Source organism: Ischnura elegans, chromosome 5 (assembly GCF_921293095.1).
Source record: "Ischnura elegans chromosome 5, ioIscEleg1.1, whole genome shotgun sequence".
Taxonomy (NCBI): domain Eukaryota; kingdom Metazoa; phylum Arthropoda; class Insecta; order Odonata; family Coenagrionidae; genus Ischnura; species Ischnura elegans.
Window position 1 is genome coordinate 68,769,718 of NC_060250.1, and position 18,600 is coordinate 68,788,317.

Below are 18,600 nucleotides of genomic sequence, written 5' to 3' on the forward strand. Positions count from 1 at the left end.
CACCATATTGCTCCCGCCGCTGCCTCCATTCAGCTTGGAAGTGCCTTCGATTGGAAGAGAAAAGTGATCAGTTAAGTTTGACGGGCGAAACTCTTCAGTTGAGGCCACCAACATTAAGATCAAAGGATTGAACGGGTTGAAATCAATCAGAAAGGTGGGTGAGATCAAGGCGATCATCATAGTGAGGGCCAAAATATTATTTTCGTTAAAGAAAGGGAGTTTTTGCTCGCTTGGGGACAAGAGCCTTTATGCTACATGAAGTGAGGTAAATTAGTGAGGATAGTTGTGTTACCATTACATAACTCTTTATGACGCGCCTGTGAACGGAATTATTTCAGGAGCTCCATTTTATTGGTACCGTATGAAAGTACTATTATTGAACGATCTAACATTTTAGAGTAACATATTTGACATCAGTTACCCCATCAAATTCCGCCCTCTTGGAGGTTTATTTGATTCCATCAAGTATCTGTAACGATGGGTGATAGGTGGTTTTAGTGCACGTTAATGGAGAGGCAAACTGAGCTCTGGACTTTTTGTCATAAGATGGGTCCCTGTTTGTGAAATAACTAGATACTCATATGTTAGCGAGTAATTGAAACATAATAACGATTACTTCAAAAATAGAAATAAAGTGCCAATGTACTGGGAAAACCATTTTTTCTATCCAGAGGCTCGGGATGGACACGCAATTAAGGACGTAAACCGATAATAATCTACTCTGACAAAATGGGTTTTGAACCACCGTCATACAAGGATATATTGGTGGATCCAAAGAGAGAGAAAGATTCTAAACGACCTTAAAAAGTGACTTACGTCACCTCATTTAACCCTTACGGAAAGATTAATCGATATACGCATACCTTCATCAGGAAAGAGATAACCCGATTAATAGGGTAGTTTCCTTCATCAAAGAAAACGAAAGGGATTGATGGCGATTCGTTACTTACCATTAGTGTATTCATAATATGCAAATTATTTGGTTTTAGAAATCCCAGTTTAAACGAATGGCAATGGTCAATTTTAACCGCATTTGAAAAAGGCCAGATTGGCGCCCATGCGATGCCACTCCACGCGACGTCACAGGGACCTAGATTCTATACGAGTAGATCGGAGTTTTACATCGTCTGAGATTACCAATGCATGCATGTGACACAGAGCTCAGTGAAACCACTCTTACTAATCACCTATTAAAATTGCCTATGGTCGGAAAGTTTCCTTAATTTTACAGGGCATCAGTAATCCTTATTTAAGCCAAGCGCTACCTGCTAGCAGCCTGCATCGCAGCGGCGCACACATACTCGCCCCAAAGTCTCCTCACACGGCGGGAGTGGGACCCAGAATGCCGTCACACGGGCGTTTCCCAGCATTCATACTAGGCCGTCGCGTTTTCGTGCGCTTGAAAATTTTCACTTTTCATTTCATCGCGAAAAATAGATATCGTCATTTAAAAATCTAAGAGCGTGAAATGCGTACCTCAGGAGTAATAATCTTTGATTTAGGCAATAAGAAATAGTAGGAAACCACCCTATTATGAACGTCTACCGTCAATATGAGACTAGACACGCCTATCGAGATCAATTAAAAAAACAACACAAAAAAGAAATATTTCCCTGACGATCGGAAGTGTCTTTGATACAAGATGGAATGAAAATGATTAGATGGGATGACCTTGACACCAATATTCCGTAAATTATATATATATTATTCTGTAAACGATAGATTTTATCGGCTATTTTAGCGCGTCTGCGATGCCAAAATATACGACTACGATTCTACATAAGCACACAAAACTTAGTATTTGACCAATCATGCAAAGCAGCTCTGGCAATTTTGTATTGAACTTTTAGACTACCAGATAACACATTATATAGGGTGAAATATGAAATAAAATAGCGGTCGTAACGTAAAAGCAAAATTTATGCAATAAAAGTAGGCGAGATGTCCGTACTCTTGGATAAAAAATAACAGGGGAATTGCTGGAGAAAAATACTTCCTGCTTTTTAAGTCAACTGTGGACTGTTTTCAATGTCTCACTACGGACGTGGTAACGGCTACTTGTGAGAATCTCTGATTGAACTTTTCCGCTCTGACCTCCATAGGGTAGTTAGTTAGTGAATACCAATTTCTACGATAAAGTGTCTTAATTAGTTTGTTTGTAATGCCATTATTAGCCAAACTAAACAAATTATATTTAAGCTATTGGCACTATTTTTTGCTTTGCTGTTTTCTATTTTTCATTCTTGGTTCTTCACTTTTTTCCATTATCAATTTTCGGAAGATACTGATGTCCGCTTTAAGTTTTAATTCAATCTCTAATCCAAATTAGAATAAATATAAATAAGAGAACAACAAGAAGTCAGACTGAGTGTGATCTTTAAGTTATTTCAACGAATGACTCCTTGCAGTACATGCTCACGCAGACCCCATTCATCAGACTCTGCACCGATCTAAAGTCTGCGGAATCGACGTTCCCAGAATAATTTGCTCGGAATTTGTGGGCGAAATTAAATTCTTCCGCGACCAAGTTTGAGATTTTCTCCTCTTTTCCCGCATCGTCCAGCTGGCTCAGAGCCCGAATAACCCGCTGCAAGACTCATCCCGCTTGCGGTTCAACAGAAAGAAGGATGAGGTGGACATCGATTACGGAGCTTCTCACTTACACACGACATCACTAAATTCTCATCTGCCAGGGATACTCTTTCTTACACGTATTTTGCATTATTTGTTCAGCCTCCATTCTCGCTCCCTATTCATACTCATTCTTCGAACCGTTCGTTCCCAGGCGTTCCTTAAATGTTTATGCGTACCTCTTTATGATTATTTTTAACGTTTGCATTAGCCGAAATTTATTCATCTTTTTTAAGAATCTATTTTGTAGATGTTTATTTTTAATTTGTTAGATGATTTTTTAGTTTATTTTCTAGCGAGGTATTTGTAAAGAAAAGGAATGTAATCGAAGGATTGTAACAGGTAATTCAAACGAGTTATAATACAGTTGTTTTCTAATTCGTTTGGGAAAAATGTGAAAAAGGTAAATGTTAACAGAGGGTCCCAATTACGTAAAAATATATACGCTTTCAAACTATTTTTAGGCATTTTCTCGAGTAATCTGGAGACATCAAGATAGTACTTTCTGTACTCATCAGTGTTTTTAGTTTAGATGCAGGTGATCAGGTAGTGTTTGATAATTTAAAGAAAAGGATCTTGTTGCAAATCCCACAAGTAATTACGGAGTACTCAAATTTATCTTCAAAATAACATTACCACAAACCAAGGAGCCACAGCGCCCTCTAAGCTACCTCGCTCATTAAGCCTTAGCCTTCGTCGCAGATTTGAGTCCCGTAGGTTAGCTTCCCCTTCCCAGATGAATGTTTACTCGTACTTGTTGAATGGTATGAAAACAATACGTAAATGCCAAACGTTGTATTCAGTGGTGTGTCAATAAGTAAAAAATTAAATAAAAACTGGAATTGTTAGAATTAAAATAAATCTTTAAAAAACACTAGCACAAAGTAAGGCGGATACCCCTCCTTTTCTTTCCGCATCCAGATTTTGTGCATGTGTGTGTGTTTGTACGCGTCCCAGAGTGAGTGTGTCTGTGATAGGAGTTCCCTCGTTGGCATGCTGGACGCGTGCGGTCGGACGTGTTTGGAAGCGAGCTTAGTACCTATACCGTGACACTGAGAGCGGCACAACGGTATCCCTCTTTTTCTTTCTATTCTCCTCTCCATCACCGTTTCCCTGCTTTTTCGCCGCTCACCTCCTTTCCTCGGTTCCTCAGTCACCGCGTGTCACACCCGCCGCTGGGACACACTCGCCGCGGCGGACCGACGATCGCCGGCAGAGAGACATTTCCGGTGCACATATGCGAGGCAGAAGGAATGAGGAAGAGAAAAAGTAGCGGTGGAAGAGGAAGAGGTGGGAGTGGTGTCGGATGATGTGCGGGACTCGACAGAAATAAGGTGAACAAGTGATAAAGGCTGATGGGATCTATTTCTGCCAGCGTTTATAAGATGCGACTTGCTTCCCACTATCAAAGCTTGTTTACCATGGTGTGCCAGCTTTAGCATAGTGTTAGAATTCAGCGTTTAAGCCGCTGCGTCAACGCAACCACGCTTTGGTAATGGTAAACAAATCATTTTCCGTTAAGTCGACGGAAGGTGCTCGAAAAGCATTCATTAAATGGGATCTCTTTCAGCTGAAGTTTACAGATTCGACTTTCTTCCCAATATCAAAGCGTATTTTAAACGTGTAAGGTTTCGCACAGTGTTTTAATTTAGCGTTTAAACCGGTGCGTCAAAGCAAACACGTCTTGGTAATGGAAAACAAGATGCTCGAAAGACTGTACTGATTTCATATACCGTGGAAATCTAACCTTTTCTCTATCAATTACAATGCTTTTAAATCAATAATTGGTGGAAATCCAAAATTATCAATCAAATTTATACCGAGGAAATCAATCGATCAACCAACCAATCGTGGAAATGAAATCAATCAACGAAGAATTCTGTATAGGAAATGCATCCTGTGGTGGGTCGATAAATTAGGTCCATAGTACGGGATCAAATCAAGCGATGGGACATATTATCCTGCCGCAGCTTATCCAAGTAATCGGCTCGTATTTAAATTTGGTTTTTTAAAGCGTTCGCTAACCAGAATAAATTATCAATCAACGAGAAAGTTAAGTATCAGGTATTTTCCCGACTGATTTACAAATTTTCGCTCCAGACCCAAAATAAATCTTCTATAAATGAAGCACTCTTGCATATCATTTAGAAGACGCTCCTTGTGCTAGGAGTGACACAAAATGAGAATATTTATTTGCAAACCAGCAATTCAGCTACAATTTGATACTTTTTTTTCTCGACTTAACGTAGCTCTGCACGAAAATAAAATAATAAGATAAATAATATCAAAAAAGCTATTTTCATTTTGTAATAAAAATACTATGCAAATATCGGAATATAGTATCGGAATTGCTAAATTCATCTATGAAATACATGAGGATATGTGTAATATTTCGAATCCTGCCTCGTGAACGGCGGTGAAATATACATGAATTACCATGAGAAAAAATTCCCATGGACCGGGAATTGGACCACAGACCTTTGGCTTTCTGCTCAGTGGCCCGGAAAGCCAAAGGTCCGGGCCATTGCGTTAAAAGCCAAAGGTCTGTGGTTCAATTCCCTGGGGATTTTTTTTCTCATGGTAATTCAAGGTATATTAAAAGGAGAATAATTTCAGAGGAAGATCCAGACATTAATGTGGATGTGGGTCTTCTCGGGAACGCAGACGACGTGCAATTCATAAATAGGTGTTATCCCAACATTTTTTATCTCCTATTTGCAGCAAATAGAATATTTCAAAATACATTTCAGAACTTATTTCCTAATATAGATTACTTCGGGCTTAAAGTCGCCATGCAAGCATAGCGCTCGCTTTCAAAGTTCTGAGTTCTAAGTTTAGCATAAAAAAACTATTTATCTGGGATTTGACGGGGGGGGGGAGGGGGGAGGTAACTTCCTCCCTATGATCCTTCACTGTTATTCAGGAAAAGGATTCTGCATTCACTCACTTAACGGTGGTGGGGAATGGAAGCGGGACTTAGGGAGACTTCAACGCCCGCCGCCCAACGCAATGCTACGGTTCTCCCGCGGAGAGAGTCCCAGTGGGCACGGCGAGTGGACAAGGGGACGGGGTATCCGCGTCATTGGTTCGATGTGACCACTGGGGATGCTTGTCACGAATCGATGAGGTGAGTTTTCGGTCGCCTGCACCCAGACTAACTGACCGACTAGTGTTTTTCCGGATTTAAGCACGTCCACCAAGACTCCACCCTCTTCCATGGTTGCCGATGGCGAAGTTACAATTAATACCTAGCCGCCTGGTTGGTGTCACAATATTTTTGGCCTACCCACCGGAATGACGGATTGAATCTAAATATCTCTGAATGAAGTCTCCATCGAACTACTTTGATTCCTTCAACAACAGCGGAAGCTACCCAAGGCACATAATTTCTCAAGCTATGAGGACATTGAATGTGTTAAGTAATATACTTATTACGCAGGAAGTGTCAGTCTTTTCATTTAAACAATTATTAATTTTGCATGGCCACCATATCAGTGCTGAAGAAAAAGCTAGTCAAAAGCGAAGAAGCATCCATCGGTTGTCAATTAGATACATAATTGACACCTCAAGGATTTTTTCCAAACTTATCAGAAATAGGAAACCGAAAATATTTGGACAGCCCTTAACCGGTTGGGCACGCAGCCCAATACGCCGTTCATCGACACGATAGCCTTAGAAAACGATCAGACGACGAGAAAGGCCGGCTCAAGAGATGAGATTAGAAGAATGGTAGGAAAAAAAAATATCGGTAGTATGAGGAAACATTGAAGGATTTTAATGGCCAAGGGTCCGGATCCGATGCGGTGAAGATGGGAGGAATTCAAGGAAGGTATTCCGGAGACGGACTTCTCGGAAACTCGGGTTCGCTACCCGGGGAGGATGTTTTTACCGTCGAAAGAAGAGAGGATATTTTTCCTCCTACTAAATCACTCACGGCCGCTCTGAGGTATGCGAGCTCTTGGAAGGGGAGAGGAAAGGGGGGGGAGGTGGAATGAAACTGATGCGTCTTGGGGTTGCCATGGTAATGAGAAGTATGCAGACATTCCAACTGCCGCCAGTTGCGAGGACCAACAGGCGCAAGAGCCCGGAAAAGAATCTACTCTTTCCGAATGGCAGTGTTTGTTTACGTAGCTGAGTCGTTCAACCATGAAACAAATGTGCTTTACAAAAATTAAGTCGCCCGCAAGTCAACTGCATGGGATGTACTCCGAATCAAATGAAAACTATGTGAATGAATCGAGTAAAATTAAAGAAGTACGTATGATCTTAACTGCGCGGTTCAAAACATAAAATTGTCGCATATGTATTTTAAATTTTTTTGCCATCATAGACAGCATCCGAGGAGGTTAAAAATTAAAATAAAGGCGCAGAAAATGAAGATTCTACGAACTTTTTATTTCAGTCTCAACCTTTTTCCATCTTAAGCCGATCCTTGCCCAAGTTTCATGGATCTCACGTAAATTGACTTCAATTGCAGTATCAATTTTCCAGTAACTCAAAGAGTATTTTAGGATTTTCAAATTTAGTGAAGGTTTTAGTGCTGTTTTTGGTGTGATATAAATAAAAAAAATAAATTTTCCCAATAAGGGCTCGGAAAGCATATTTTTGCTGCCATTAGTCGATAGTGAAGAAATAGATGACCATATTCCGAAGTTTTCATGAAAATAGTAAATAATTCATTTCCTTGACCTTAATAGAAATTTAGCTGTTTGTGACTTCATCAGATCTATACACAATTGAATACACGTGAAGTTTAAAAACAATGTAATGCAAGCGAGAAAATGAGTTAATAGTCGAGAGGGGAAGGTTTTTTTCACATAAACAGAGAACAATATAAGAATTATAATCTTATAACATCAATCTCAAAAATTGAATCGAAAACTTTTCAAGTCATTACTTGATCCATTTATTAAGAGTTTCTACTTCGGTTTGTGTTTCGAAAGCGTATCTAAAACCTAACCATTAAGTCGGCCATTTTTTATTAATTTATCTTTGGCATTTCAGTTTATTTTTTACCTGGAAATGAACAATAAAAGCACTCAACGCAACACAAAAAATAGATTTTATAAAACGTATAAAATATTTTTCCTTGTGAGGCGAAACTGATTCATAGCACTGAATCTATTTGTGACTACAAATATGTCGAGCAATCGATGATGTTCTTGCAGACAGTATCATCCATCTAGATTCTGCTTGAATTTAAGCTGTTCTATCGTCCAATGTTTTATAAGCAGAGTTAAATGCTTTTCTGGTCGGAATATTAGAAATATGTTCTGTTCAAAACAATACTTTATTGCCTTTATAGAACTTGATGATGTAGACCTCCCACTATAAATGGCCAAAATAATTATCCCAACGGAAAACAACATCGGCATTAAGGCGAGAGTACTGGCATGAATTAATAAAATAGAGTTATTGATAATTTCTCGAATAAGAGACGACTCCAGTAAAAAAAAAACCTTACCATCAGATCCATAAGACGCGCATAAATAAAAAGTCGATCGATGAGGATTTCTTTGTACTACATTAAGAGCTGCATAAAAATGAGGAAGAGGAAGTATCAAGGAAGGACACTATGGGACCTATAACAGTGAATGGCACACCCGATAATAAAATCGATGGCTGGTAAATATTTTAACCCAAAAATAATTTAGTGGCATGCATGAAAAAAAAAGGCTATAAATAAAGGTTCATTCGAAACGATAATTTATCCAGTTTTCCTTGATGAATCCCATAAAACTGCTATCAAATGAATTGTAATACTGTAATTAACAAAAAAATTAGCTCTTTTAATCGCCTGAGGAAAGTATCTGTTAAAGTTTGAATTAAGCATTTTTTTATGGAGATAAATTTATTTTACGTCCCACTCCTGAAAGCCAATTACTGAACAACCAATACGAAGTCAGGGAAGACTAGCGAGAAAAAGTAAACTGGTTTCATTTCGTCGAACGCCAGAGAACCGAGAGATGTGTAAATATGTTGACAGTCATCTTCGTCGAATCCAAGAGCATAAAAATTAGAACCCGTTTCGGGGGCAAGAACTTAAAAGTGTTTTTCTTGCTGTTTTGCACACTGCTCCAGCATTCACGTGTCTTGCGCAAGAAAAAATCGAAGCAAAAGTGAATCAGCCACCCAAAATATGAAGGCCAAAGTAAAATATATTATCGAACTGGACAAGGTCATTTAGAAGTCTCTCCTCATTAGATATCCTCACTCTGAATCCATAACGTATTTGCCAGCCGTCAACCTGGAAGGCTCCACACCATCAGTGATGAATCATGATAATCTTTATGAGGAAAAAGCGCGCGATGAATCACGAAAGGTCTGAAAAAATTCCTGCCACAGAAAAAAACCCTCAAATTATCACCAGGATATAATTCCAGGAATATGAATTTCTCCAACGTCGCCAAGCACTTTCTAAGTCGTAGGCGCCGGCGCCTGAAAACTAGGACGAAAAACTGGAACGCAATATCTCTACAACTTTTTAGTCAAAATTGGAAGTTAAGCAACGAATTTTGCAGGACTTGTTCACATTCCTTGTCTCACTGGACACCTTCGGAGTAAAGGGAGGATTCCTCCGCTAAAAACGAAAGTTACTGCCAATAATACAAAACCATTCCTGGATAGGGATTGTACAAAAATGTGTAAAAATTAAATACTCCTGCTTTGCCAAGCGATATTTCTTGCAGCGAAGAAGATTTCAGCACAGAAAATTTTCAGTATTGAACAATCGGAATGATGGATAATACTTACTTTATGGTTAATTTAGAGAATTTTCATTGCGAGTATTCGCTGAAAACAATTGGTATTGATAGTCTGGTTGATGTCAATACATTAATAAGATAAAACCGTAGTGTGCAATCAACCTCTTTGAGGCAAATTATACCGGAATAATAAATCGCGAAAAAACATATATAGCAAGAATCTCCAAGATGAATAAACTTTTCAGGAAGAAGAACAGGATTAATCACTCATGCTTGAACGGAGGAGTAAGTAATTTAGCTGACATGAGGCGAATAATTCTCCCCCAGAAAAGTACAGTTCATTTCTAAGGAAATGTCACATCGGTACGCATCAGGGTTCCCTGTTAGGGTTGCTGGGCTCGTATTCTGGTATGGAGATTGGAATGCTGTTCTCAATTTCAATTACGCGACCGTTACCAGAGGATTTCTTGCGTCTACGGCAACGGAGGGTAGCTTCTACTCGTATTGTATCTCTTCTCGGGCAAGGTGAGTTATTTATGGCTTCCAATGTCCTTGCAGACAATCTGAAGATCAAGGAAATAGCATCTCCTCTTCAATGGGAAAATAATAGGCTGCCATCTTCTATTTATGGAGTGAGCCATACAAAAAAACCATCTTAGTCACCATCATTGTAATGCATCTGCATTACAATGATGATTTCGACACTGCACTTATCATGCAACGTGCGTACTGCAAATCAAATGCTACTGTCTCAATCGCAGTGACAAACAGAATGTTTACTTAAAAGCTACACTTGAGATATAATGTTCCTCTGCTTAATTTCCCATAGAGATTTAGCCTGGGACATTGAGGTAATGATGAATGAGACGCTCAATGGATTATCAAGTCTTAAAATGAGGTGGATATCAAAAGGTCAAGACAATATGTTAAACAAGTAAAAGTGTGGGGAAATAACGTAGTATCTTTTGGAAAATCTCTTTCGGGTATTAAGCAGGTACGCTGCAGTTTGTTACGCCGTTGCTACCTAACGCCGAACAACCTAATGATAAATAAAAGGTACTTTAATCCCAATAGAAACATGAAACTCCAGGGGAATCGACAGAAAAGAGCCCTATTCTAAAGTTATTATAAAAGTTTTCTCCCGTAGCTAGGTTCCGCTCAGAACATTTCAACACAAAAAACCATTTTCAGATTTTTGGTGTATGCAAATATTCTTTCGTAAAGACTTCTGCAATAAGTGGCAACAAGTGTATGCATTGCGAATGTATGCATTGCGAATAATTTAATGTTCCATTAGCGATAAGAGATTGTCATAATGAGAGATCCTTGTCCTACGAATTAATTAATACTGAGAATTGTACACCCGACACGGGGAAATGTAATTCATTGCCTAGAATTCATAACCTCAGGTAACATAAACCTCAGTGGTCAGTATTTTGGGCATTCAAATCTCTAAAACGGTTTTGTACTCACTGTGTCTTCCCCTGGGGAACTGTCCACCTCTTCCCGACTTCCTACTCATGAGTCTGTCGTACAGGGACATCTTCGGGTTGGAGGTGGAGTTGGCACCACCGAGATTCGCCTCAGCCGGGACGCCTCCGCTGCCGCTGTACAGGTTGGCACCCCTGGTGGCCGCAGTGGCGCCGCGACCCGCGGCGCCGCCGTTGAAGAGACCGCCTGAGGAATACGTGGTGTTGGCCGACCGCACACTGCCCATCCTGTGCAGTTGTCGCTGGAACCAATTCTTGCGTCTTTCCACAAGTGGCGTATCCACACTTTCCTGTATTCCACGGAGAAGAGGAAGAAAGAGGAACAATTGGTAACATGGATAATGCATTAAACAGTCTTCGGATTCACCTGGGGAAGATTAGAGATCCCACTGATAAGAAAGGATACTGATTATTTTCCAGACTTGCAATAAATAAACGCTACGTTTTCGACATTTCTTGTCGTGCCAAAAATAAATCATTATTTGCTATGTTAACCACGTTCAAACTGTCATGAGGCTTAGATATCCTGGATAGAATAGCTCGCAGCGGATAGGAACACCAAAGGTCCGTGGTGCGATTGTCTATTTAAAAAGAGGCGGATTTACACAAATTCAAAGACTCATTTCAGATCCGAGGAATCCATTATTCTTAAAGCCCTTGCCATATGAAAAAATCAAAAAAATGAATATTCTAGGAATAAATAAATCATTAATAATCATAATCATTAATAACGAGTGATTACTAAAATTATTATCATCCAGAGTTTCACTGCAATCACTTAACATTTCGCAATTGTTAGTCATTATGAGGTTGAATGAAAGGAAATCCGTGCAAACATTTCCTCTCGCAAAGTCCCAACTAATCCGTTCACTTCCAAGCGCTGTTCGCCAGCAACTGCTCAACCGATCAACAGATAATTACGGGTATAATTATACCTATTGACATTTGCCTACAGCGTTAAAGATAGCATTTACTCACGATTGTAGATTTAAAAAGCAATTAAACTTAAAAGAAAACAACTTAGGTGAAAAGAAGTGGAGTAATATTTTTCTATGAAATATGTCGAACGTTAACAACTGAAAATTAGCTGCTAATGGAATGCTATTTCGCCCTTGCAGTCTCTAATTATTTTCCCATTGAATTACATTTCCCATAAGAAGTGTTTAAATTATTTAGAAGTTACATAAAAGGGGTTTTTGTGTATGTTTTTCATGAAAAATAATTTATTGTGGTGTGGGTCTTAATCACCTGATTTGGAGATACCAATGCTCTAATTGGTTGAGCCCAAACAATTTAAAGTGCGATGCTTTAAGAAGTAGCACAAATAAATTGCTATATTTACGTGATTTAGCATAAATATTTGTAAGAAAACATAGCTGCAATAGCTTTTAATTTGAAATTTGGAAATTATGAAGGAAATAAACAGCTTTCTATGAATTCAAGGAGAAAAATGATGTATGAAATGGAAGTCGCGAAATTTGTTAAATAAACTTTTCAGCTTGGTAATAGAAAGATAATTTTTTTAATACTTTGTAGTATTTTGTCCTTCGCCCTTTTTTAAAATTAATTTATCACTGTTTTCGTTGCAAGTAGCAATTTTTATAATTTTGATCATTTTTTTCACTATTTTATTTGGATTCTCTTTTTTATATATATGTATATACATGGACATATTCCAACAAAAATTTTGGCTACTAAACACTTGAAAACGTTAAAACTAGATGAAGGCAAGGCATATGAAAGACTCGTCGCTAGAAGAGGCAGTGCATATGTAGCAGGGATAGATGGATCATAATTCGATAATGCTTCAAACTTGTGTGTGGTCAGCAAACTATTGCCAGCCGATTTACGCGTGTTGGTTGTGTAACATGACTTCGCTGGACAATACGTTGGAACCCCCTTTGTATGAAAAAATTGGTCGAGTTGCGTGATCTCGGGGTCTGTCTTCCTGTCTCCGCGAGACTCAAAAATAGGTGGAAGAAAAAAAGAGGAGAGAGCCGCGTCGTCGGTAATGGCCAACCTCTCAAACGACGCCCGAAAAAAATCCCAACTCATTCATACGCCGTGCGTGCCGGAAAGGCGTGTAAGAGCGCGCGTAGGGAAAGTGAAGGAAATGTGTTATTGGTGGGTGAACGGCGCGCGTACGGAATACGCGACGGTCACATATATCGCCACCACCAATTGGGAAACGGATGACCTAAGAGGGACGGACAGCAACGAGGACCGACCGGAAAAGGTGGAGCAATCGCGATAAATATTTACTTTGTTCGAAGGAGACTAAATTTTTCGCTCAAAAACTAAGAGAAAAATAGATTCTATGGTTTCAAACGAGATTTTTTGGAACATGTTACGAAAGTCCCCTAATTGTCACCACCAGATCTCGTTCAATTTTTGCTGGGAGATAGGAAGTGGATACCCATTAGTTATAGTTTAAGTTTCTTCCACAAACGCTCAATACTTTTAGAAATATTAGCGACGGAAAGTATTAGGAAAACGCCTTAATATGTGCAAACCAGAGCACGACATAACACTGTCAGTGCCCTTCTTCCTAGCAACGGAGTTAGGGGCTGTTTTCATGTTGCGCGTAGCATTAATTTGGCGTTTTCCTTTCTCCTTTTTTTCCATCCTCCCGAAACAAATACTACTCCTGATGGGTATCAATTTCCTATCACCTAGCAAAATTTGAACGAGATCTGTTGGTGACACTTAAGGGGCTTCCCCTGTTCGATTTCTAATTGAGTACAACGCGTTCTAACACTATTGCGTCATTATCTCTGCTTTCAGGTACTCTCTTTATCAAAAGGTAGATATTTCCTCCAGTGGCGCAGCGAGGGGGAGTTTTGGGGGTTAAAACCCCCCAGAGCTCAGATAAATATTTAAATTTAATCCATTTTACTTAATTGGATTGATATTACTAATAGAATAGTGTAAGGATTAATAAAATATCCCTTAGAAAGCCGTAAAAACTCACAATTTTGAACCATATATATTAAAATTCCGCAATTTAATAATCCCGCACCTACCTCTTATCCTGCTGGGTATTCCACACCCCCAAACACCCCGGTATTAGTTGCACCTAAACCTCCCCCCCCAGCCTCAATTCCTGGCTGCACCCCTGATTTCCTCTACATAAGTTCATTCTCGTAGACTGGTTTTCGAAAGGATTTTTTTTCCTCTATACAGCCTATTCACACCCATTCTCGTAGACTACAAAAATTGCTCCTATTAAATTTGGAGAAACCATCCCCATGTGAGTGGCACAATTCGATCTCAAAGCAAAAAAGGACGGAAGTTACTCACGTAATCCGCGTAGACGTCGTCCGCGTTGATGTTGTTGGAGTGGCTCTTGCGGCCGTGTCCCCCAGACGCCGCATTCACCGAGTTGGTGCTGCTGGTGTTGACGAGGGCCTGCGTCGTGATGACCACTGCAGATCGTCCCGTGGGGAAGAGGTTTGCGTAGACGGCGTCCGACTCCTTCACCTTGTACTTCTCGGCCGATCCCTTGGGCTCCGAGCGACGGTAGTGCTCAGAGGCGACGGTGTAAGGCAGATCCCGAGGCACCACCTCCTCCCAGTACTGATCCTTTAGCAGCTCCGGATGCTCCTCGTGCATCTCGTCCACAATCATGTACGCCGCCTGTGAACGTCCGCGAAAAAATTAATAAATTATTGGTTCTCAAATTTCCAGAACATTAAGAAAATATGCGGTAAGTTACGTGATTAAAATAACCATCGCTTTCTTTCAAGTGGGTGTGCGAAATACAATGGAGGCAGTGAAGAGCAAAGGGATGTATAAGGCAAAAGCTAACTTTCGTGAAAAACTGGTTAAAGTTCAAATAAAATGAAGTTTTACCCAGTACATAGTTGTTTTAATTCCCGCTATATAGCATTACCAGTCAAAGCTGTCACTAACATCTCTTTGCCACCAGAGTAAGCTTTCCCTATCATTTGATGTAGTTAAGAAGTTTTAATTGTTGTCACTTGCACCCTGTTGCTTCTCACTGATTCAAATGACACCAGGTGGAAATAAATTGATACATGAACTCTTTCACCTTAAATAATCCGACGACTATTGATAATTATACATTAGTGATGGATATTACCTTGATTTCAACAGGTAAATCTCTAACAGAACCATCCCCCGTTACCACAAGATTCACATAACCGTTATACCCTAAGGAATCCTCCAGCACGAGAGGGAAGTGCCAGAGGAAGTGAGACAAAAATACACGGTAAAAACCCAAAAACTAGGTTTATTTACAAAAATGAAATGCAATTAAAAGAGAAAATTAAACCTTTGACAGTTAAAATTGATTGTCTGACGGATTCAGACAAATTTAATGGAAAAATATACGTGGAAACATTTCATAAGTTGACATTGCAACTCAATGAGCTATATTGCTACTACTGTGTTATACTTATGGATATCATATACGATACCTTTAGATGGCGGTCGATGAGCCAGTTCAGTTCTATGTCGTCGTCATCCTCTCCGAAGGGATTGATGAGAACTTCGGCTACTTTCAACCATCCAGTGTAGAAACAGAACTGTAAATTTTAGAATTGTGATGTAATTTAACAAAATCCAACGACATATGATACAGAGTAAACATTTTTGAGCATTCACTCTCAAATTATTGCGTGCATGCAAACATGGGCTAAAAAGGTGTCTTTACAATTATTATTAGAACGTGAAAATATTTTCTATGCGTTAATTACTTAAGTTGTCACAAAATATCTATAGAATTGTATCGAGTATAATACTTTAATTTTTAATTCCAATTGTTGGTTTATATTTTATGTGGAAAGCCATTTAAAATAGGTAGTAACTATAAATATTAAATGATAATTTGAAAAAACAGCTCTAAAGGACGGCACCAAACGGTAAACAGGCAGTGGTGCTCCTAAAATTTACTTCGTACATCTCTAGAGATGTTGGCTGGCAAGATAAAATCTTTCTGAACGATTCGAAAGCAAGAGCCATTGGGCATTGAACAGACTGCTAAGCTTAAGATGCTTAAAGGCAGTGTTATACGCCATGTATACACACCTGTAAGACGGTGAACACTGGAAAGAAGAGATCCAAGTCTTTGCCGGAAACCAGTCCGGAGATGGTCACCGAGTCGTCCGAGGGGTAGGCCGTGGGCTGGATGGAGTTGGCGGCGTGTGTCCCCGGGGGCGCCACCCACTGACGTCCTAACAGAGCCGCCACGAAGTACGTGTACACGGACAGCGTTACAACCTGCGGAGGAAGTGGAGAAACAGACGCGTTAACTTGCATCTTCGAACGTGGTAATGGGTAAGCATTAAACACCTGAGGCAAGACACAAAGACTACGAACACATATTGGAAGAGGCTGATATTGATTGTGTATTTTTTGTATTGTTGTACCAGCATTAGCTCCATATAATGTTGTATTATCTATTTTCTGTTGGTACACATTATTCACAATTTTTTGATATTTTTATTGTATTTTATTTATTCGTTGTTTATGTAAAAATATTATTTTGGTTGTTCATGTATAAATGCGTAAAGGACCTATGAGTCCACGGTAATAATTGTTCATCATTTTTATTATATGAACCAAAAGAAGGTCGATATTTTGACAAAGCGTAATCCCTTCCATACTCAGTATCATAAACAGGCCGCATCAAAAAGTTATTAACATCTTTGTTTCCAGAGGTTTCTAATAAAACAATCATACCATTCCTTTTCAATTCCCACTATAATACTTCTTCTCTTGACATCTTTGCTTCCCGCACCGTTTCAACAACCAACGCCAAGCCTTTCATTGTGATACCCACCTTTTTGTATATGTTACATTTGTTGAACATCATTGTTATTTATGAGATTCTTTTTATACTTGTTTTTGTCATATTTACATAATTTATAAAAAAAAAAGAAATTTTCAAGGAAGCTTTTCCTTGGGTTTGAGGAATTATTAGATACCAAGGGACAACGACAAATAACAATAAAGATATAAGTATGATATTATGGCTAAAATATCCGCCACTAGCTCACGGCGATTACTCAGAGGGTTCCTAATGACCATAAATGCACGACTCCGATGAAAAAAACACTATTATTAACAGTGTAGAAAAGAAGGAATTGTAGTACGTTGGTTACTTTAAACACATTAAACTTACTAACCAACGCCAAAATAAATGAATTGTAGCACTGAATGGCAATTAAAAGGCATTACTTATAAATGCGAATGCTTACAATATATTACTTAAGACGTAATGATAGCTTACAACAAAAAAACTAAAGAAATTAGAAAACACGCAACAATGCTAATGTTTTGTTAACGTCAAGGTGATTGCTCGGTATCCTAGGACCTCTACTTCCGAATTCTGCCGAAAGTCGGTGTCTCACTCGCCTAAATTCTCGAATTACCAAAATCGCCAACATTGCATCAGCTGCAAGGAGAATGTAATGTTGATGAAGAGGACGGGCGCACGAAATACGAGGCACAAGATCAAGGTGAAGAAAACCAACCGCTCGACTGTTCACGGACCCCTGGAGCCTGTTCACGGTGATGGAGGAGAGAGGGATGTTGATGATCACGTGGCAACCACGTTTCCTCGAAATCGCTTCCAGACGATACGCGCGGATAAGATGAGGGGCATTTTCGCCGCGGCGGAACGAGGTTAGGCGAAAACAATCCCCGAAACAGAAAAATATTTCCTCGTCCAAGGCCATTACTCTCTTCCCACCGCCGCCCCTTTTTTCAACCGCCACTTCACGGTTCCAATTTTGCGCATATATCCCATGATTACGTCCACTTTACCACCACTTCAAAACTCTGCCCAACTGAGCTCCGCCAAGATGACACTATTGCCTGAAATGGCAATATTGTTAGCCAGAAATAAAAAAACAAGCCTTGTCTTTTTTTGCCATAATTCTTCGCGATAGCAGGAAAACAAACAAAAAATAACCATATCTGGTTTATACTGGAAAAGCCAATAAAAGATTTCTCTGAAGAAGTCTTTCTCACAAGACTTCGGTCAGTTTACATAATGATGGTGGATTGCGATTTTTCTTCTCTATGTGAACTGTATGATGAATACGAGATAAATGAGTTTAAAAACGCATATAAAAGGTGAAATGGTGTTCAAACATTTTAGAAAAAAATATTTTCCTTTATTAACGAAAGCCATATAAACGTAAGAAACATACATGACGTAACGTCTAAATTGAACATGTGAAAGATTATAAATTACCACGTAGGCTCTTGAAAACGTCAATTTGTTTACGTTAATTCTTACTTTACCTTTATAACAGATCTCAGTGGAAAAATCTCGGAAACACAAAATGGAGCGCAACCATGTTTTTCCTACTCAATATCTCTATTGACTTCCTTAGTAAAGTGAGAGAAGCCATAATATCCTCAAAGTAGCTGCTGTGACCTTTAAAAAAATTACAGTACAAACAAAGCGTAAATCTGATCAAGAATGACGCAAATGAAACTGATTTGAAGATTTCTATGATCTTGCGAGGTAATTCGATTGACCGTTTAATCATCTAATACAATGATTTTATTCTTATCGGTCACGAAGGCTACTTTGAACGTGGCGTTTTATCGCTGAAAATGTCTTTACGGCGTGATTACCATTTACGTATATATCACTTAAATGGTCTCTAAATTATTCATAGTAATATATAAAATTGTATGGCAATGAAGATATACACCAAGGCATCTCCAGAAAAAGCCGCGTAAGCCGTAGGAATGCGTTCATTTACCCCGAGTTGGTTTGGATCTTACCACCGTTTTTC

At 39.2% G+C, this 18,600-nt stretch overlaps 1 protein-coding gene across 1 annotated transcript in view; it reads right to left on the reverse strand.

The window, feature by feature from the left end:
- The window catches only part of LOC124159029, a 289,111-nt gene that overhangs the window by 3,089 nt on the left and 267,422 nt on the right, over positions 1-18,600 (reverse strand). The window contains exons 6-10 of the mRNA XM_046534515.1: positions 15,875-16,066; positions 15,265-15,372; positions 14,126-14,461; positions 10,809-11,115; positions 1-44 (exon numbers count right to left, since the gene is read on the reverse strand). The exon at positions 1-44 is cut by the window's left edge and continues 3,089 nt beyond it. Coding sequence (XP_046390471.1) covers positions 1-44; positions 10,809-11,115; positions 14,126-14,461; positions 15,265-15,372; positions 15,875-16,066 — 987 coding nt within the window. The remainder of the gene's footprint in view (positions 45-10,808; positions 11,116-14,125; positions 14,462-15,264; positions 15,373-15,874; positions 16,067-18,600) is intronic.